We start from the raw sequence: 23,005 nt of genomic DNA, 5'->3' as shown, positions 1-23,005 counted from the left end.
ATTGATCACCCCTTGAGACCTACTGCAGTTGAGGATTTTACTTTTAACTGAAGGTATTAAGATGTGAGGAGGTAGAGCTCAGCCAATTCCTAATCAGTGGCAAAAACTGAGCCAGCAGGCAGTGGGAGGTGATCATTCCTCTGCTTCCACCACCGTGGCTTCACCTGCAGGATGTACTGACTTCCCTGCTTCCTCATCCACATTCCCAGGACAAGAAGGACATTCCCAAATGGGGTCCAGTGGAGCTCTGCTAAGATGCTCAGAGGGCTGGAGCACATGGCATACACAGAGAGGCTGAGGGAATTAGCTTGGGGAAGAGAGGCAAAAAGGAAAATCGAACTAAAAGTCTTCCACTCCCCAAGAGGGAGGTGATAAAATAGATGGAGATGGATTCTTCCCAAAGGTGTTCAGTGAACAGGCAATGGGCATGAGCTGCAGCCAGGGATATTTAATGGGACATATGGAAGAAATTTTTACTGATGAGGACGATTTGGGCTTGGAACAGGTTCCCAGAGGGACTGCAGCATCTCTGTTCTCAGAGATTTTTCAAAACTTAACTGGGTAAGATCCTTACCAATCTCCCCCACCTTTGAAATTATCAAATCTCAGAAAACAAAGGAAAGAAATGAATCCATAAGTACAGCCTGGAAACTGAAAACCAAGATGAGGATGATTGCATTACTGCTGACTCACCACACCTCCTCCTTTCCTGTTCTCACACCAAGGAAGTCTCTAGGTCAGAGATGTGCAAAGCAAATACAGCATGATAAAGGAAGATCTAACAGAGGAAAATGCTGTAATTAAAGTTAGTCCCTACATTCTTTCAAAACTGGCTGACATAGAAATATCTCTAATGAGGGATCAAACATTTTCCGCAGTCCATGTTCCAAGCTTTTTATTATCTTCTCAGCATCTTAAACCCAAGGGCTTCCAAAGCCAGGAATCAGGCACCCAAAATACTTGGAATTTGGAAGCAAACCACCCCCAACTCCCCAATTTACAAGATGCCATGTATTTTTCAGTCACGTTTGGCTATGTTCATCTTTGAGCAGATACTGCCTACCCTCTATGTCTTTCAAATAATCTCTGAGTTCAAATTCCATTTTTTACATGTGGGATGTGTTCTCTCTGTTTAGCAGCTGTTGGGAACTATATGTGTCTCCAGCCCTCTGCCAAATGCAGGGAGACACAATCCCACTGACCCAGGAGATGCTTTTCCTGCCAAGTTCTTCAGGAACACCTTCCCTATGACATTTGGCCCACCTCTTGCCCTGATGTTGGTGGCCAGTTGTCCACAACCCCATTGTTCATCTTGACCTGATTTTTAACTTCTTTGTCCCTTTGCACTCCTGCAATTCCACCCTGGTCTCTACTGGCTTTTTTTTTTTCATCTCCTATTGTTCCTTCAAACCTCCAGGCAGAACAGACCTGATCCAGGCTTGTGTAAATAGAAGTTAGGCTTGAGCACTGACCTAAATTGCCCAAAAAAAAAAGGAAACTCCCTCTGTGGGAATTTACTCCTATTTCCTATTTCAAGCAGTTATTTTGGTTTTAACTTCAGCCTGTGATAAGCCAAAATGTGCTTCTTCCTATCACTGTATTTTTGTACAAATGAAAACACCCTTCAGAGGAAACTGAAACAAACCAAAGCAAGTTTGTTTCACCATATGTGTTTCTGGTTTTCAAATTAAAGTATCCATTTCAACTTCCTAATATTGTGAATATTGCAAAATATTGTCTTCACCATTTGCCTCTGAAAGGGGAATTTTGGAACAAGCACTTCAAGGAAATGATTTCTAAACTGGCAATGTTTTGAAGGGTCAATTTAATTCCTTGTGTAATCTCACTGACATGCCAACGCTAAAAATTATTTAAGCTTAAAAAGCATAGAAGTAATGGAGCTTATTGGCCAAGATTCTCACTCATGTGGGTTACCAGTCAGCTTCAACATCCCTTGTGCTGTAACACAAGGAAAAGCTCTCCTTGCCTAAAGCCCTCCTGGAGGGGTCAGTAATGAGGAATGGATCAGAGCCAAAAAAACCATGTGGAACTGCTCAGACCAGAGCACTTCAAGGGTCACTCAGGTAAGTCTGCTGTTCCCACTCCTGTTTGCAGTTACATTTTTAGAACTGCAGCTTCAGCAGGTAAGAACACGAATTACATTCCATCTCTTTTTTATGACTGATGCTTCTCTGCTTTACCTTATAATGACTTGATACTGTGTTTGAGCCTGGATCAGAGAGCTGTAATAAATGACAAACATCACCTTCAAGTGATCAACTTCGTATTCTCTACTGCCTCAAGACTTCTATAATCTCTGACAACACTCACTATATTTACACCAAAGTCTATCTTGCATTTGGCATCCCCTTCTTTAGGAAAGGTGGTAACCTCAACTGTTTGGAACAACCAAGAATCCATGGACCAAGGGAGCAAAAAAGAGCACATGGAATACACTGGTATCTGCAAGGGTGAAGGAAGAAGGCAGTAATCCAAGGGAAGGATATTGGAAAAGAGAATGATGAAGTCAGGTGCAAGCATCCTTGGGATGAGGCTGCCAGCAGAGCAGCAGAGTGATTTAGCATATGCAGAGGAATGTCCTAGATCCACATGGAGGCAGAAGTCTCCCACCCTTGCTCACATCCACAGTTAAAGGGGTGAAATGTCCCAGTCAAGCTTCTCCTTCTCTTTTTAAAGAGGAATTATCTCATGAAGGATAACTCACAATGGTAGGAGGCCTAGAGGGCATCAGCTGTTCTCCTTCCTGGCCCAGAAAAACAGTGCTATGGATTAGCTGCTGTTGTAAAAGCTAGAAGGGGATTTCCACAGAAAACAGCTCAGCAAACTGGCTGGTAAAAGGCACAGAGACCATTTACACACCATTTAACCACTGGAGACTTCACCACAAGGCATATGCCAAAACCCACTTGGCCAGATCTTCTCCCAGTTTCACATTAAAACATCTCCTCTGCACAGAACACACAAACAAACCTGAGATCCTGTGAAGATGATCTGACCAGACAGAGACACAGCAGGACAGGGTGATGCCAGGGGCTCAGCAGAGTTTTGATTTCAGTCTCAGTGGCACTGCAAGACCTCACTGCAGCAAACACCCTTCTGCCTGCTCTGCTTCACCAGCTGCTCATCCCCTGTGCCTAACAGAGACTCAGCACTGGGGTGAACAGCCTACACATGAACATTAAATGTATTTGTCAGCTCACTGTGCACTCCAGGACCAACAGGATGCAAGTTAAGCTAACAGCACAGGGAATTTCAACCTGCCAAATCTGTGCTGAGAAGCTCCACAGCAACACTTGAGCTGTAAATGACAAAGCACTGCTACATGTGTTGAACAGCTATTTTTGACTGACAAGAGCCTAAATACCAGTTCTCTATCTATCCCAACATGGGGACTGCTGCTGTTGCAGGAGGAGAAGCAGTCTAGCCAAATCAGAAGACAAAGTGGTGAAAAAATTAGAAGGAACATGGTAAATCTGTGACTCCTAATCAATCTATATCCAGAGGAAAAAAAACCAGCACCAAAAACTAAGGGGGACATCACAGAAGTGTCTTCTTGCATAAATGCAAGGTTGTCACAAGACTTCACTCCAAAAGGTTAATCTTCATGGACAAGCAAAATACTCTTGTACTTTAATAGAGTGTAGTTGGACCAAGTGAATAAACTGCTGAGAGACATCCCACACAAAGAGTTTCTGGTTTAGAACACATTGCCATGTTACCAAGTTCAAAGACCCTAGGACAAAAAAAAAAACCCAACTCTGTACTGAATGATGTGAAAAGGTCAATCAAATAACTGCAATTCAAGTGAAGGCTGTAGCTGGGATATGGGAGAGATCTGCAAAGCCCACTGGGAAGGTGAACAGGGAGTGCTAGCCATTATTTCTCACAATACTAAAATTAGAGGAACAAGGTAAATTTTTTGGCAGGAAGCACAGAACAAAGCAAAGCAACAGAACAACAAAGCAACCTCTCCTCCACACAACAGGGAAGTCAGCCAAGAAAATTTATCACTTTGGAGGCCTAAAATGTTATGCAAACTAAGAAATTTCTGAGAGGAAATTAATTTGGGGTTATTAAGTACAAAGACAGGAGTGCAACCGTAGGGACAAGAAGTCCTGCATATGAGAGATGGATGCAGTGGATCTGCTGGTGTATGCCTGACCTGGTTTTACCTTTTTTTCACTAAACACATCCTCCTTGTCCAGGAACACTTGGGTCTAGGAAAGAGGGAACATTTTCTTGTGCATGACCCCCTGTGCTTTTGTGAGACCTGAGTAGACATCAGTGTAACTATGCACATGTACTCCTCAGAGTCGAAGCTGCATTTGGAACACAATGACCTGTAATGAAGTGTGAATCCTTGCTTTAATTCCAGGAGAAGGAGCAACATATTCTTAGAGGTGGTGAGGGATGAGGGGAGGCATGTGAATAGCCCACAAACCCAGTCACAGGATTACAAAGTTTCAGAAAAAGGAGCATTCACATCATTCAGTAATGTGTGTTATCATGTTTTTTTAACAGGGCATCAAACAGAAAAAAAAAAAAAAAATCACACCCCCACATTCTTCCCCCTCCCTTCTATGTGCATCCTTAGTAAAATACTGAAAATAGGTGTACTTACAGGGAGGTCTGTAAAGGCTATACCTGTGGGGGGAAAAATATTAGAATTAAAAAGACAAAGGATTTTTTCCCTGCTTGCCTACATTTTTAACATGCTACAAAACATTACTGCATTTCAATAAATCCCAGCTCTGATTCTGCATTTCAGCACCTCACATATTTAGAAGCAGCTTCCCTCCCCAGTCCCCTCCTCTGCAAGGTTTTGCATCTGGAGAAAGGTTCAGGGAAAAGCTTAAATGTTTTCAACATCTCTCCCGAAAATTTCTTCTAAAAGCAGCTCTTCTTTCCTTTGCTTCTCCCTCTGTTACTATGAAGGAGTTAGTTTTCAAGACTCACTTCGGTGTTAGAAACAGAGTTTTAGTGTAACATTGCTCTGGTTTAGGCTGTACCTGGCTCTTCTTACCAGGCAGAGAGATTGGAATGAACATTCAACACTTGGCATTACAGCTGGGGAGCAGCCCTGCAACAGGACCAAGCTGCAGCCAGGAGCACCTGAGAAACACTGTGAAGAACAGCTTCATCCTCAACTCAGTCTACAGTTCCAGATAGAAGAGACGGAAAAGAAAGTGTATGGTTTCCCTTTTTATTTACATTTGGCATGCCAGGAAAGAGGCATTTAAGCCAAGGCAGCCATTGCCTGGGATGGTTAACAGAGTTTAGGCCAGAGACAACACTCACCACAGCCAGGCTACCCCAGGCACAGCTCTGCATCTGATTTAGATGCCAGTTCCTGCTCCAAAGGAGGATGCTTCTCCTCCCTCTTCTGCCATGGGTGGGATCCACCAGCCAGGCAGCAGCACAGTGAGATGGATCAGCCAGAGACAGCAGCTCCAACCTACAGGTTTTGGGTCACCCTCACCAACAGCACAGGGGACACAGCTGCCACCACCTCATCAGGCTGAGCTAAATCCAATACTTCCAGCTAACATTCTATGAGTCAGTCTGGAAGCTGCAGTCTTTTCCCATGTGTGCTCCCAAGAACACTTTCTGTCCCCAGCCAGAGGAAGGCTGGTACCCACACCAGTACACCCAGTTCTCACATATGTCCCACCTCTCCTCCTTCCCTTCTGCCTGGCACTGGAAGGCACTGCAGAAGCATGAGAACACCACCCTCTGTTTTTAATTTTAGGACTATTTTAACCCAGAACTGTAATGTAATGTTACCAGATCAGCATGAAATGGTAATTTAAACCAGTTTTAGGAGTCAACATAGGAAACCATTTTTATTCAAAACAGCACAGATCCAAAACCAAATGCTTGGAAAGACATCCTGAATATTTTACTAAATAAACAGCCAATAAAGTTAAATTAACATCCTGGCAGATAGCCACTATGGTTTAATGACCATCCTGGCAGTTTGGACCTTGTTTGTTGACCACCCTCTCTACAGCCCAACCAAAGATTGTGCACACAGGTGATGCTGAACACGTGGCTGAGGAAAACATTCAGTAAGCATTTCTCTCACCTTGTCACTTTGCCCTGATATTGTTCCTCACTTAAAACTTTTTTTCACTTTGCAATTACTTTGCTCAGCTGGATGAAAGGTGGATAAAAGCTTGTTCCTCCCCTGATGCAAGAATAAGGCCAATCTCCTTGAGCCTGCTGTCCACTGGAGTCCTCCTCTGCCCCCAGCACCACTCAGAGCCAAAGGTGAGCCAAAGGTGAGGCTTGTGTAGCTGTGTGGCTGGAAGCTGCTTCCAGCACCTGGACAAGAACATGGCTTTTGAATGGTCTACAAGGTGGGTGGAAAATTGGCTGAACTGTCTGGATTGAAAAGCTGTGATCAGCAGGTCAAAGTCCAAGAGTTGTCCCTCAGAGATCAATAGCAGGGCCAATAGAGTTTAATGTCTTCACTCATGACCTGGACAATGGGACGAAGTGTGCTCCCAGCAGGCTGACAGGTGTCACCAAATAGGAGGGTGGACAATAGGCTAGAGGGCACAATGCTACAGCTGGAAGAATGATCCAGCACAAATCTCCCAAAGCTCAACAAAAGCAACTGAAGAGCCCTGTCACCAGGTTGTGATACTCCCAAAAAACCGGACAGGATGAGGCTGACTAGATAGAAAGCAGGTCTGCAGAAAAGATTCAGGGTCCTGCTGGTCAACAAGTAGAGCAGGAGCCAGGGGTGGGTCCTTGCAGCAAAGGAGATCAACCACATCCTGAGTTGTATTAGTGAGACTGTATGTTAAAGGATGGGATTTCTCCTTTCTTTTCCAACACTTGTTACTCCACACTTGGGGCATGATGCTCACTTCCAGGCTTCCCAGTACACAACACAATGAGACTGGAGTGATTCCAGCAGAGGCCAGCAAGCCAAAGACAGGTTAAGGGAAAAGTCTCTGTTCAATCTTCAAAACATTAGGGCAGACACTTATTGCTGCCTATGACTGTCATATAGGAAGGTACAGAAAAGAATTTTCTCAGAGATGCATGGTGGTAGGAAGACAGGAGGCAACAGAGACAAGCTGCAATGTGGGAGATTCTAGAAAAATTCGGTATGAATTGTGGTCAAACACTGAATTAGGATCAGAAAAGCCCCCAGGTGATCTCCATTCTTGGAGACAGTAAAAACTTGATGAGTTTCTGAGTAATGTGATCTAGTTTGGCCTGCTTTCAGCAGGGCATTGGATGCTTGACCTCCAGAGATCCCTCCCAGAGAAAATTACTCTATGATTCTATAAATAAACTTATTACATTGCCTTTACAACAAGACAAATGTATATTTTCCACCTTTTGTTATATAAGTCAGACCAATAAAATGCTCTGTGCAGACAGCACTTGATCTGTTGCACAGACATGTCTGCTTAGAATTCATCCTGCATCTGCACTGCTACACACCTGCATCCAGAAAAGCCAGCAGCAGAAAGTGAAATAAACACAGCTTGCATGTGAAACTATTTTCTTTCTCTGCAGCCTCTCCAAAGCCTGGATCCAATTAAAAACCACAACATTCTTAAAGACTTAAGGACTGGACAAATCAAGAGGTCAGGAAGCAAGAATGAGTGTGTGAAGAGCCTCCCCTGTAAGTCCACGATGTTAATGTGATCATCAAGGCAGTGATATAAAGACATTAAATGAAGGTTCAGTGCCAGGGCACAGTGTGATTGACATCTTCACCTGCCATCCAATTAAAGGACTTCCACTTCCCATAAGTGAAGTGCACTTACACACAACCCCATGCACACAAATGTCCATAGACTTTCCAGCCTATCTCTACACTCCACCCAGCAACAATCATCCTCTCTGCCTCATGACTGGCCATTTTTAGAATTCAATTTGCACAAGACAACATATATTTAGGTGATCAGCCACAGCACTCTACTGCCTGCATGGCAAGGCATTACTCCAGCATCTGCTTAGGTAACTGTGATCCAGAGAATCTTTAAGCAGTGCTGGTGGATTGCAATAAACACAACACATTCAGCAGGGTGGGCATCCTAAAGAGCAGACTAGGAAATGCCAGCCCAGGAAAATACTTGAATACTTCTCCAACATGCTGCTGAGGAGAAGAACTGTCAAACCCACATGGCTTTACATGCCCTTGGAAACAGATATCCTTCAGTCAGGCCACTTGGGTAAAACTGCTCAGTGAACAAGGCTGTAGCCAAGTCTGGTATTTTCTATTCATTTAGGCAGTGAATGAGGGCAGTGAGGCCCTGGCACAGGCTGTCCAGAGAAGCTGTGGCTGCCCCATCCCTGGAAATGTTCAAGGCAGGGTGGGTGGGGCTCTGTGCAACCTGCTCTAGTGGAAGGTGTTCCTGCCCACAGCAGAGGGGTTGGAATGACATGACCTTTAAGGTCCCTTCCAACCCAAACCATTCCAAGATTCTGTGATTTTAAGTTTCACTAATTTGAAGTCTTGTTTTGAACATCTCAATGCTCTTGCTCTCTGCAAACTTCATTTGAAGCTTTGGGGTCAAACCTATTAAACCTGGGACTGACACCTGCATCTCTCTATGACAACAGATTCTTCATTATCCCCAGTGGCCCTCATAGTCTCTAAAATGGCTGCAGAAAGGATATTTTACTTCATAGGTTAACTTGGTATTTCCAAGAGCCTGCACTAGAACTCAAACTACAGGAAGTTTTCTATGCCAAGACTTCAGAGGGTTGCATGCTCTTTTTATAGCCCTGCTGCTCCATTTACCTTGGTCTGCTGTCAAAGTCTGAGATCTGAGACACTCCTACATTAGTCCCTGAGCAAGCTCATCCACTTAAACCCAGAGACCTGTAGCAGTCACATTTCCTCCTCATGTCCTGGTCCAAGACTTTCTGCTTAATGGCTGGTGCCCCAACATTTCTTCCCCTTTCTCTCCAAATTCACCCTCATCACACTTCTAGCCACATCTCATTATGTTTTTTACTGCCAGGACTCTGCTCAGGACTTGTCAAAAGTGTTTCATCAGCAGCCAGAAGACATTCAAGACATTTTCCAGAACAGAGAATTAAGACTACATACGATGTCAAACAGTTTTCATGTGACGTCTCCAAACAAAGTTCAAGACTTAGCTCCAACCAGAACATCCAGAATTTGTGATGGCCAAGAAAACAGTTCTTATACAGTGCTCCTGATGGATCTGATTAAATGAAAAAGTATGGAGACAATGGAAGATAATAGTTAAGCAACAGAAGAAATTGCAAGGAAAACAAAAGGGGGGTGTCTAATTAACAGATGAAAGGAGAGAACTTAAATGGTGAAGAGAGAATTGGAAAGACAAAGCTACAGTAATTCCATTAAAAACAAGACAAATTCAAGCCCTGAAACTCTGCTCTGAAGCTAACTGGCCTCACAAAGGGGCTGATTAGACTCATGAATACTCTTGGCATCTGCAGTAGCATTACACAATTACCTCATCTCCTAGGAGGAGACATACATGGCCTGCATAGCTTTTTATCAGGGAACATCAAGAAAATACACATTCATCCCCTTCCTGGTAAACCTTGGGTTTACACAACACAGAAATGAGATTCTCAAGCTAACACTAAATATCACGAAAGTTCAAGACCTTCAAGGAGTTGCTTCCATCAGAGAAGAAAGCACTCCAACTTCCAAATAAATCATTGCTCCTGCCTCCATTTGGCCTTGGTTCCTCTGCTGACATGTGTCTCATCCTCTCCTCACACCTCTCTGCTCTGTGCCCACGAGGAGCTGTGTAACAGCCAGGTGACTGCAGCCCCTGGTCAGAGGGCTCCTCTCCTCGGCATTCCAAAAGAAGCACTTCTCCTGGAGGCTGTGTTTTTTCATCAGTGACACAGACAGACACTGCTGGCCCTTAACAACAGCCTTCCCAGAGAAGGTTTTCATTCTGCTTTAGTAAAAAAAGCAGTAAAACGTTACTGCAGCTTTTTTGGTGTCACCCAGCAAGGCTTGAGGTTTACTGCTCCATTCTGCATTTCCATCCCTGTTTCCTCCAACCACACCATCTCTCCTCTCTCAGTACAACCATTTTGCTACTACAGCTCAAAGAAAAGCTGGTACACACAGGAGCCAGCTGTGAATGCTCAGGAGGCTTCTACCCATCCTTTTCTCAGACAGCTCATGTCTTATACTGAAGAGCTCTGAAGAGCTCAAGAGGACACCCAGGGAACAGCAGTGCTTATATCAAATGGTTCTCTGAGCATGGTAACTTAATTCCCCTCCTTTTCTGTTTCTTCCCACTGGCATTGTTCACCCCTAAGGTAGGCTGTTCTTCAAGGAGTCATTCAATGTCAGATTAGAAAAATACAAGCTTTCAGTCCAAAAAAACCCCCTCTTTGAAGGAAAGGGAACACTAAAATTTAGGAAAGGAAGTCTAGATAACTTCACAGCTGCAAAGAACTCTGAATGTCCCAAACAAAACAAATGTCTGAGCAAGGACATGAGGCAAAGGATCAGAGGGTGGTAATGACGAAAGGCAACACAGAAGTTACTGAACTTTATTTGGCTTCATCTGCCCAGACACCCAGGCACAACGTGGTCCTGGGTACAAAACAGAGAAGGAGAAAGTGACAATTTTTCAACTGATACAGCTTATACTGTGCATATTCTGTTCATTAAAGAGAAATTAAATTTCAAATGAACAAACTTGTATTCATTAAATAGAAGATCTGGCCTCCTCCTGACTCTCACACTTTTGTCGTGATGAAAAGTAACAGCACTGTCAGGGTGAAAACAGTGAAGCTGGAAAACCACCCACTTCAACAGCAGAAAACATCCAGAAGAGCACAGCACAAACCACTGCAGGGCTTCTGTGTAAATACATGCTAAAAATCAAGGACAGCAACTAAAAGAAGAGATTTTGTGAAATCTTTTTAACTATTTCATTACCTCAGTCCCTGTTGTATGATCTTGTCTCATTCCTAAGCAAAAGCTCCTGCTCTCTACCATCAGCTGTTGCTTTCAAACCTCTACTTCTTACCAATACTAGACTGACAAGGACAGCCTGAACAGCCCCAGCTCTCCCAGCCTTTCCTCCCAGCACAGATGCTCCAAACCTTTCATCACCCTGGCAGCTCTTTGCACTCTCTCCAGTTTGTCCATCTCTCTAATACTGGGGAGCTCAGTACTCTTCCAAAAGCTCACCAGAAATTCTGCACTCTCCAGGCACACAGTGCACTCCAATCCCACTCCTTCCTTCAGCCCAGCCAGTAACTCAAAACACCTTTGCTGTTAAGTGTTTTGAGCAGAGTATTTTTCTACCAATTTAATCTTGAATTCAACAAAGTAGAATTGACACAGCAAGGAGAAGCAAAGGAAAGGAGTGCTTGTCCCTCCCTGCCAAATCAAATGAATCCCAGCACAAAAAGTGAGATGAACTTACAAAAACCTGCTGCACATCTTATGTGACAAAAAAAAAAAAAAAAGACGAGAATTTATCTGGGCTGGAGAGCGTCATCCAAGGAAAAAGTATTTTAGAGGAAAATGGCCAAAAGTTTCTATTTTAGACAAATCAGATATGACAGATGCCTGGAAAACATCTGAGATACTAATTTGAGCAAAATTTCTAAGTCCTTAACTTCAAGACAATTACTGAAACAAGTGTGGAATGAACCAAATTATAGCTCAGTGCTTAAATAAGACCTCTTGTGCTGGATTAATGTCTGGCTTTGGGAATGCTCAGACCAATGTGCTGAGGGTTTCAGATGGACAAGTCCCTTCAAAAATGAAGACACTGGCACTGTGGCTTTGTAGGTAGTTGAACAACACACTAATTAAACTTCCCACTTCTTTCTTTCCCTGTTGCCCAGCCATTAGACATCCAACCTCCAACCTTCTGCGCAGCAGCACAGCAAAGCAGTAGAAGCTGGGGATGAAATTCTAACTTATCTAAAAAAACTGAGCAGCATAGAAACCATTTTACCTGCTGGAAGTATTTCTGTCTTGGAGCCAATTTACAGCTCCTGACTGCTGCTGAGTGCTCTTTTCCTCTGCCATTTCTCAAACCTTACTCACAGGTGTGGGACAAGAGTTACAATACAAGCAAAGTACTGAAGAGCAGTGAGAGCAGAGCTGGAGCACCCCTCTCCTGAGAACACTTCCCTTCACTTACCTAAACTGTGGCCATTTTTCGTGTAGAAGCAGGTATTGTTGATGAGGTTGACACAGCAGCCGATCACATCTCCCGTGGTGAACGTGGGGCCGTAGGGCTGCCCTGTCCCCGAGGAGCAGAAGGAGTGCCCATCGTCACCGTGGTACCCATAAGAATGTTTATCCCATCCTGCAAAAGACAAGGCAAAAGAACAGGACAGCAGTGAAGCCAGTACAACAGAACCACATGGAACTACAGCTCTCAGGACACCATTTTCTGTAGGAGTTTTGATTCCCACTCCTGGTTCATCCCAATATTAATTTCACACACTGGTAACTGAAAAGGAATTAATGGTCTTTAATTAGAACACATCATTTGCATTTCAACCTCATTTATCCCTTATGAAAAATAATAAAAAGAACAAGCTGTCAAAAGTCACTCTGACACAGAAATTTTGTTTCTAAAAAGAAAATATTAAACCCCTGTTTCTCTTTTATCTTGTCTGAGGTGAAACAAACTCCTTTAGTAAAACACTTGTGCTTCCCAAAACCACAATCTTCCAGCGAAAGAATTTATCAAAATAATTCTCAGATAGTACCAGCTTGGTCTGTAAGTGGTGTCACAGGTGTACCAAATGGACAGAGGCAATTTTTGCATTCTCAAATCTACTTTTCTCTTCTAACAGTTTATAAGGATTTCTATGTTTCCCTTGGGCAACAATATTTCCTGTTCTGCAGACAGCTCAAAACACAACCCTCAGATGTCAATGGGCAGTTTGCAAAGTGGTCAATTCTAGTATTAGTATCTTTTATTTCTTCTACCAGTGACATTGTGCTAAGGGTTACAGCTGGCCTCAGACTGCACCCTGACCACTTGCTCTTTTCTGTATCTCCCAGTAATTTCACTGGAGTGTTCCTATGAATTGCACAATCAAAGCCCCACCTCAGAGAGACAGACTTCTATAAAAAAGTCAGATACAACATTAAAAACAGCCACCTGTGTTCTAAATGGATATGACTGGATGCTTAGGGAAGCAAAAGAAGCTGCTTTGGCCACCTACTGACCTTATACAACCTAAGGGTAGTGCAGAATCTGTTAAATGTGCAGTGATGGTTCTGGCAAAGGGACTATGTAAGAAACACAAAGACTGTGCAGGAAGTACACATCCTGCAATGAGGCACAAAAAGACTGAGCACACTGAGAACTACAGAGCAGAGCCCTGGGAAGGTGGACTGGAGCACTTCTGCAAGCCAGGATTTCCCTCCAAAACCAACATGAGGGCACTAGAAATTTAATCTTGTCAAATAGTGCTACAACACTGAGGTATCAGCATCCACATGCTCAGGGTTTCTCAGAAGAGCACAGAACATTCAGTGTGTGCCTAAAGCCCCCTGTTTATTGCACCACACCAAAGGAATGCCAGTGAGAAAGTCAGGGAATGAAGCAAGACTGAAACATGCCACAGTCCAAGATTTTGGACCTCAGAGCAAAGTCTGGGAGTGAAAGTCATGAAGGACTCTCAGCACATCCTAGTCTAGAAATGGTGAGTAATTTCCTCTGTTAAGTCCCACACATCCAACAGGAACAGACTGAGATGTCCCAAGAGTCAGCTCCATCTTCCCTCGGATCAGCTCCAAACAAGCTGTTGACAGTAGCACCAGTCCTGTTTCATATCTTCATGAAAGACAGGGACAACAGCACAGGCAGCACCCTCAGCAAGCACAAAAACAATGCCAAATCAACTTGCCAAAACAAAGGAGGAAGCGATAGGGGCTCTAGAGTCTGTTGTCAAATTTCCACTGCTAATACTCCATCCAGTAAAAATATCATTGAAATATTTTTGAATTTTTAAAACTGTGGCTCCTTTCCACTATCCCTTTTATTTTCTCTGCTGCCATCACTGATCTATTTTTTAGTCTCCCAAACCAGACCTGTTGCATGAGTGTCTGTTCAGAGTTGCTTTAATGAAGCTGTTGGTAAGTTATAAGTCAGATGATAACTTAAATCAATTTATCTCCTAACCTATTCATAATACAATCCAAATACAAACCTCTAGGTCTTCTGCACACAAAACATTCCTGGCATTACAAAGCATGTACCAAAAACTTGTCATCAGTTATATCTAAATGGTGAAGTGCTTACACATCATGCACTAGGTAAGGTTCCTGTGAGAAATACAACAGCACGTCCAACTGTGAGGATGATGCCACAAAATACTTGTGTCAATGCAGACATTACTGGTTCTGTAGTGCAAGAAATAAAGGTTTCACTACCTACATATCACAGCTGATCCTACTGAAAAAACCCTCCTCCTGCTCCTGTAAGACTTGAGCTTCCCAGTGTCAATCCTTGCTGTAGCACCAAAGGTGGTGATGAACTCCAATGAGAAGTGACTGAATAATGGCCTTGAAGACAATGACAAATGTGGTACATACTGCAACAACGCCTGGAAAAAGCTTGTTTTGAATCTTACTCTCCTCAGAAAACCACTAACATAAGCAGTTAAACTCTGCTCACCCAGCACTTTGCTAATGATATGCAGAGTTCACTTTTTCAACCCAAATGTTGCAAAGTGCTGAACCTGGACTTGACATGACACTACGGGCTTTAAATCTAGACTGTCACCCTTATCAAATTACCATGGTCATCCTAAAAAAACAAGCCAGAGTTGTTTGAGTGAACTTACTGTACTCAGTGTAAACATAAGCTGAGTGGCATTAATTATATGCCTAACCTTAAGTTATTTATTAATAAAAAAACAGATCCCTATTTCTAAAATTCTGCCCAAAATAAACATGAGGGCAGTGGCATGCAGGTCATTATAGCACTGGCCAGCTTCAGCCAATCTTCAGAAATTTCATAATAATCTGAATAAAAAACAACAATCAGCACTTCTAGTACTAGGTCAAAGTTATCCGGGCTTGTTGATTTATATAGCATATCCCTATTGAAAGCATTTGGCATTATCCTGGATTACCAGCAGAGTGGGGAGTAACTCATCACATGTATTTTGAAAACACAGACTCCAGCTTTTCTCAAAACACTTCCTGAAAACTTGGGCTTTTCCTGCACCATTAACAAATTGCTATCGCCACCTAGGAATGGGTCTGGCATATTACAGCCTCCTCAGTGACTCCCGAGACACCATTTGAGCCTCCAGTTACTCAACAGCTTCTTCCTCTACAAAATCCAGCAGTTTTAACGAGGAGCGAATCAGAACAGAGTAACTGCAAGCAATGAAAACATGTCTCCTACTAGTTGCACTGGATATCCTCTAGTTCTTGCACTGGAGGAGATGGCAAACTATGGATTTGGTGTTTCCAGAATATACACCAGTATATGGACACCTCTGCGAAATCTCCCATAATTATCCCTTTTCCAGGCTGATGACTCCTGATTTATTTAGCTATCTCCTGCTTTCCTGACCATTATCACCTCAACTTTTCTGGATTTACAGTGCTGCTTGTGAGAATGAAGATGAAGGTGCCCCATGGAAAAGGGAAGCAGGCTGTAGCTGTTCTCTGTGCTGCTTCCTAGCCCTCTACAAGTTAATCCTAGCATTTTCCCTTTACTGTCCTTTTTACCCACTGACCTGATGTTGCCATGAAGTCATTGTAATCACTCAAAAATGCATCACTGCTCTTGTGACAATGCTCCCTCTGCACAGATTCTAATGTGCATCTCCCTGCCAGTGCACCTCTCACCACCCTCAATCTCACAGTCCTCAGCAGCTCAAGCAGTCTGCCCCAGGATAGAGAGATGGAGGCAGCTGATCCTAAGAAAACCCTGGGAGAACCCATGCATGAACAGTTTGTGACTGGCAACTCATTCCAACAAGGCCGTTTTTAAACAACACCCCATTTCAGTCTCTAGCTCTCTCTAGAGCAACGGACACTTCACACCTACGTGCAGTCATGGCCAAGTCTAAAAATTCTCAAATGCAAGTGCAGATTACTCACAAAATTTCAGAAATCTGGACAAAATTGGAGAATGTGCTTTTTCTTATAACACACAGGTCATGGACTCCTGATAAACTATATTCTACAGACTGAAATCAAGTGAGCCAGAGTGGCAGCAGGGATCCAGTTAACACAGTTCTCTCTTCCTTTCCTTTTTCCTTTCCTTTCCTCTTTCCTTTTTCCTTTCTCCATCCTCTCTTCAAAAACACAAAATCATTTTTAGAAGGGGAAACAAGCAGAGAAGAGAAAGGATTTGGCCACCTGGCCCATGGCAGTGATCAAAGTAGAACCTCAACATCCTGACTAAGACTGTTCCCACTACAGCTCATTCTGAAGACAACTCTTTGAACATGCAAATATACAATCACAATCACTCCACAGGTGGGACCTCAGCAGCTATTGAGCAAAAAGAGGTTAAATTTACATCCCTTTGAATTGAACTCTTCAACACCCAAACTCAAATATTTACTAACAAGATGCAGAATAGTTCAGATTGTGCAATCAAAGAATGGGGAAAAAAAACCCAAGAACCATGAGTAGGGCTTGGGAGGACATTTTTATATGTTCAGCACCAAACTGAAGCTCTGTTTGGCATGCTAACAAGAAAAAGCTGATACGCCGACCTTCTTGGCAGACTACCTTGATCCCAACACATAGGGGAAAGAAATGAACAGCAAGTTCCATTGCTGCTGCTTGATAAACAGATCAGAATTATGCAATGCCAGACACGTGGCAGAAAACACTTGAGTTACTTCAGGACATAGTTACAGGATAAACTGATAAACAATCATTCTTAAGCAAGCACTGGAGTTAGATATAGTGTGCTACTACTATCCCTGACTGTCCTACATCCATCCCTGTTCAATCCCAACTTTCCCATTCAATGTCAGCCTTGCTTTACTCTTGACCTTTTGGTCAGATCATGACTTCTGTACCTGAGATCAGACTCTGCCTCAGAAGGCAGCAACTGGGAAGTGGTTCTGCTGAGCTGGGACACCCTTTACCTCTCAGCACCGTGGAATTAGCACAGAGTTTTAGCTCTCTGCTTCAAGAGCATCATGTCTACATCACACACCTTGGTAAACAAGGACCTGGATATGCTGCTCAACCTTGGAGTAGTGTGGAGCATCATACAGAGGATGGATAGATGGATGGACTGATGGATGTTACCAAGGGCAGTCTTTTCACTATGCCTTTTCTGGCCTGATGCTTTGTTTACGCAGGGTGGAGAAGAAAGCAAAATCATGACATCCCCCTGTGCATCAAGGCTCAAACATGTCAAACTTGCCCCTGGGCACAGGAGAACAGGGAAGGCAACAGCCACAGAGATCTGTACTAAGATCCCCTCTGATGTAATGCCAAAAGTCTGACACAGAAGGCCCAGTGATCATGGAAAATGCACTTTTCCAGTGAGTTATAGCTAGACACGTCAGACACTTCCTGCTCTGCACTTGCAGGCTAAAGATGATGGCAGACAGATGAATTTTATCACTGACACATGGACCATTCCCTGCCCATGAACATTCCAGAGGAGAAACACATTCTACTGCAACTCAGCCCAGGAATTCAATGTAATGGGTGCAGAAGCTGCTGCAAAGGGCAGGGCCTTGCTTACCACACATTTAGTGGCAACCTCCCTCCAGTCAGGGAAACCTGGGACATCTGGAGCTGTAACAAATGGTGAGCTATGTTTGGGCAAATGAAGAGCAGGCGGAAGTTCCTCATAAAGAATCTGAAGATTTGTAAATAGGGTTTTTGTCTGCTGTGTTCAGAGTAATGAGAGAGTTTGAGACTTGTTCTTCAGGACAAACCCCAGCGACCGCTCTGCAGTCTTCCCGAATTTTACCTGTACCTGCTTTCTGTCTTTCATATTTTGAAACAACTTTTCATTTTTCTCCCTTCTCTATTCCTGTCCAGTATTTTCCCTGTGGCATTCCTCTTCCCACTCCCCTGGCCAGCAATCCTAGCTTCCCACAGCCACCCATGCCAGGGCAAGTGGTGTGCAAACACTAGCGGCAAAGGGACAAGAACTTGTGTCAACAACTGAAATAAACCAAACAAAATAATTTTGTAAGATTTATTGACTCCAAAGTCCAGCAGAAACAGATGTACAAACTTTGCTTGTACAGTGCTTGGGGAATGGGATGTGGAGGGTGGAGGGAGCAGCAGAGCCCAGAGCTGCTGCTGGACCACGTTCCAGTTGGAGGCAGGGCCTTTCCCATGCACTGTGCTGAGCAGGCTGCTAGTGCTCAACCAGCTATGGGTCTTTGGCAGCAGCAGAGCATGAGGTCAGGGGAAGGGAAGGTGTGTTCAACAGAGGCTGAACAGATGGAATCTGGTACACAGAGAAGCAGGATGCTGCTTCTACACTGTCCTGGGCTGAGCAGACCCAAGCACAGACAGGACAACAATGAATACAGGGCAGGAGCCAGTACCACAGGAAATGGAACCATCCTTCCTTGATTAATCCATCTTCCAGTGGATTTGGCTCTGCAAGTGGAAGTGCCTCTGGTGTACATTAGTGCAGAACACTGAATGCAGGCTTTTGCCCCCAGCAAAGGGAAGGCTGAGCAAGCTCTGGCACTCCTACAGCCTCACTTCTGCCTGGCCATCAGAAGTCTGCTGCCCCAAGAAGCATCTGAGGTGCAGCAGCTTCATTCAGTTTTATAGCATTTATGCCAAGCCTTATGAAGCTGCATACACATCACATGTTTGGGTGACAGCAAGGTGGTTGCTTTGCTCTTCTTTAGTCAACCATGCTTCAGAATCAAATAAACTATTAGTACTGCAACACATCTTTCTGTTTCCACAATGAGCCTACACAAATAGCTGCTCAGTGGCCACAGGAACCTAGATTTGGGGTGGTGGGCATAGGGGAGACACGGTCCTGGCATGGAACAACTGGCTAGGTACAGTCACAACACCAACTGCAGGACAGGAATAGGACCAGGGAACAGCATGCTTAACACATTACAGCATCTTCCTGGCAGAACTTCAGTGGCCTGGACATCTGCCCAGAACATGTCAAGGGTAAAAAAAAAATAAAGACCCTAAAACCCACTTACCCAGGGACACCAGGATATGAAGAAGCCTTAGGTAGAAACGTCCCAAGCTTTTCTTGCTTGCAACAGCTTCTATTTATTCTACAAGGTGGCAAAATGACTGAATACAGTAGAAGGCCAAACCCTGCACTACAGGACCAATGCTTGTACAGAGAATAAAACCACCCCATGGAGCACCAACTTCCCAAAGGAAGGGCTGGATGGGTTCAGGTCCCATAACCTTTGCAGTACCTCACTGAATCCTGTACAAGGGCATGGTTCAGTGCAGCACAGCACCACCCACCTCCCAGTGAGGCACTGCTGCTCATGGCCTCCCTCTCACCCCAGGTCCCAGCAGATCAAGCAGAGTCAGTTTGGCCCCTGCACAGCCACAGCAGATGATGCTAATCAGAGAGTGCAGGACTCTTGGCAGGCCTGGCTGCAGCTTTGGCTCAGAAGCTATTCCATGTTTTTCAGTAAAGTACTTGCAACTGTAAAAGAGACAAAACTCAGACCAAATCCCAACAGCAAGGCTTATGTGTGGCAAGAATCCAAAGGAGAAGGAAAAAAAAAAGAAAAAAAGGAATCACAACATCTCTCTCATATTAACAGAGAGCAGGAAGAAAAGGACACAGTGACCCAAAAATCAGTATGACTCACGAGTCTGGGAGATTGAGCAGAATGTGGGTGCTAACAAGCATTGCCTGATCCACCATGGAGACAACAAGCAGAGTAACACTGTACAATTCTATTTTTCACAATATTGATCTGGCACAGTGATTTTCTGACCATATCAGCAAGTCCTACCATTTAACAGCTACTGCATGTTAACTAGCCTTCAAAACAACACCAAACCACAGTCTACACTATTACATAAAGTGACACTACCCACTGACTCATAAAGAAACAAAACCAGAAGGCTCTGGATGGCTGCAACACAGGCAATACCTTTTCAACAGGAAAGGTTTGTTTCACCAGCCCCAGTGATTTGTAAGGAGTCCATTTCACTATTACTTAGCATGCACCTCACCACAGAACACAGTAAGCAAGATAAAAATCCTACTTCCTTGCATGAATAAAGATAGCAAGTCCTCCTAACTTATAAGCTTGATGGGTTCATCTTCTGCCAGAGTCAGAACAGGATCTGGTTTTCCCTATAGCAGAGAGGTCAAGATGTGCTACAAGCCATTTACAGCCCTGTGAAGAGCACACCATGGTCAAAGCAACTATCTACAAAGGCTGTTTCTATCTACAAAGGAAAAGCTCTCTAGCATGATCAGGTCACCACTGCACTATTATATCCATTATATTCCCTGACACACCACACTGGAGGGAGTGGGGAGCAGAGCAGGAGTACAAAGTAATAAAGGACAGGGATGGGGAAAAACAGTCAGACAAGGAGCTTTTCCACTCACGTATTAAGTGAAAGTAAAGAACAAGTTACAATCAAGAGCTTATCACATACACAGGCTTCAAATCTCATCATATTAAATAATTCACATGTTCATTTATAGGCCAACTTTTCAACCTTCAGCTAAAGGGCAAGAACACCTTTATAAAATATTAAGACACCTCCAGCAAAATCTTCCAAGGTAATGGGCAAGAGTCATTTCACAGAGACATCAAGGCAGGACAGTTCAGTGACTCAGCCAAAAGCAATGTTAGAATCACTGTAAAATGCAGGGGGCTCATGTCCAGCTACTATTAAAAACAATCCCTAAAATGGTATTTAATGAGCTAAGAAAATTAGGAACAAAAAAACCCACTTATCTAAACACAAGACCTTATGGAGAGAGAAGTCTTCCAGAAGAAGTACATCTCATAATGTTAAGAGGCTGTAACAAGGCCTTCTAGATTCTAAACTGAGGTTCCTTAAATATTTTCCATATTAATCAAGGTGAAGCAACAGGGTTTTCTGAAGAGGATCATATTTATCCATCAGCAGAAATAGCTGCTACCCAGCAGTTTGAGTTGCAGTGAAACTGAGTTTTGTGTTGATGTTACCTTTATCCAAAAGGCTCTGATAATAGGTACAGCCACATTAAGGAATTTGTTTTAATTTGAAAAACAAGCAGTGCTGTGATTACAATTCATGCTGACAGCTGAACTGCTGTCTCTAAAGTGCCAATCAACTCTTAGCTGTCACTAAGACACCTGGATTTCCCATAATCTGTGCTACAGCTGGAGATGCAACCTGTGGCACTGATGAAGGCAAAACCTCAAACCCCACAGTGCAATGCCATCTCTGCTCTGCTCTGGAAACTGCTTTCACACAGCACAAAACCAACACAACCTGCTGGATGACAGAGAGCTCCATGCAAAGGCAGGAGCTCCAGCATACTCATATCATACATCTCTGGAAACATGTTGCATGAGAAGAGCACAGAACCTCTAGAAGAGGCCAGCCCAACTCCAAAGAGAGATATGGCACAGAAAACAGGCATGGAAAAGTGCAGGACAACCACAACCCCTGAGTAAGAATCACTTACCCATAGTGATGCCTGAGCACTTAATGGCCAGTGGAAATACTTTCTTTGGTTATTTTCCAAGGCCAGGATTGCTGTCTTGAAATACTGATTCATGGTTTTGCTCAGCTTTAATGGCAAAGCACTTTCCCAGCTACACAACTGCTGAAAGCTCAGCTGGAGCCTCAGTCTGCTTCCTCCAGTCAAACTTGAAGTCTGGGTACCCAAAGTCAGTCTAAATGAACACACCAAAAGGGGACAAAAAAGAAAAAAAAAAAAGGAAAAGAAAACCAACACTTCCCTAAAAACCCAACCAAATGGCTGGCAGTAGTTTATCTGGCTGCAGACAGGACAATCACCACAATCAATACAAGCAAACACGTGAACTGAAGCCAGTCAGAAAGTGAAAAAGGCAGGAATTTTTACTTTAGACAATCCTACTTTTCATATACACAGTCATAAATAAAACATGATAATAAATTTAACTTTAATTCAGAAGGTTATTCATCCCAATTCTGTGGTTCAGGAGCTGGTTTTGTTACTCTTCAGCTCTGAACACACCTGACAGCATCAGGTCTGACCTCATTTGAGGACCTGATGGCTCTGGTGTCACCCCTGAGCACGTATCATGAAGAACTGAGACATCTGTCCAACCCCCCCGTGCCCCACCAGCTCAACCACTATCAGCCCTGAGCACAAGGCTCATGTTGTAAAACACATCCCACCCAACCAAGCTGTGTCAGTTCTGTGCATGATAAGCTCCTTAGGGGCAACACCCCAAATGTATAGAGCATGGGAGTGTGTGGGGATGGAGCTTTGGCAGCCACCAGGGTATAGAATGGCTGACATGAATTCAGGTTATTCAAAAAACAACAAAAGCTTACCAAAAATATCAATTGTCTCAACGTGTAATTTATAACAAAACCATCATCACCATCCTTGTATAAAAATTCAGTTTACAACCTTCCCTCCCATACCACAAAGTACCCACACATAGTACACCCAATTAATTATTTTCATCACACACCACCACGTTTTGACTTTGGATGTCTGTGAAATTTAGATCTTTCAAATCCAAACTTTGTCAGAAATCCCATTAATGATTTCAGAAAAACCAAAGAATGCGAAAGAAAGAACTTCCAGTTCTTCTAGGGGACAAAGACAGGATGTGAATGAATGCACAGCACATGCAACAAATCTGTTTCAATATTCAAGCTGGAATTTTCATACAAGTTCAGGCGAATTCACCATATTAACTGAAAAAACTGACTGAGAAACGAGAAAGCTGACATGGGATGAGAAGACAACTGAGCCATTCAGTGGAGCTCAGCTGAAGTTGATGGGCAGTGAATGAGTCAACCACAAAGGTTCCCAAAGACACAAAGAAC

At 43.6% G+C, this 23,005-nt stretch overlaps 2 protein-coding genes across 3 annotated transcripts in view; both read right to left on the bottom strand.

Annotated features, from left to right (window-relative positions):
* The window catches only part of LOC146432142 (bone morphogenetic protein 15-like), a 136,571-nt gene that overhangs the window by 87,175 nt on the left and 26,391 nt on the right, over positions 1–23,005 (bottom strand). The gene's annotated exons all lie outside the window — the stretch shown is intronic.
* RANBP10 (RAN binding protein 10) overlaps positions 1–23,005 on the bottom strand; it is a 59,800-nt gene that overhangs the window by 13,708 nt on the left and 23,087 nt on the right. For both annotated transcript variants that reach the window (XM_085071570.1, XM_085071569.1), the window contains exons 4-5: positions 12,174–12,341; positions 4,643–4,665 (exon numbers count right to left, since the gene is read on the bottom strand). In XM_085071570.1, the coding sequence (XP_084927696.1) occupies positions 4,643–4,665; positions 12,174–12,341 (191 nt within the window). The remainder of the gene's footprint in view (positions 1–4,642; positions 4,666–12,173; positions 12,342–23,005) is intronic.

This window comes from Lichenostomus cassidix, chromosome 11, assembly GCF_008360975.1.
Source record: "Lichenostomus cassidix isolate B80296 chromosome 11, HeHo_3.0, whole genome shotgun sequence".
Taxonomy (NCBI): domain Eukaryota; kingdom Metazoa; phylum Chordata; class Aves; order Passeriformes; family Meliphagidae; genus Lichenostomus; species Lichenostomus cassidix.
The sequence above is the reverse complement of the archived record's forward strand: the minus strand, read 5'-3'. Positions and strand labels throughout refer to the sequence as shown.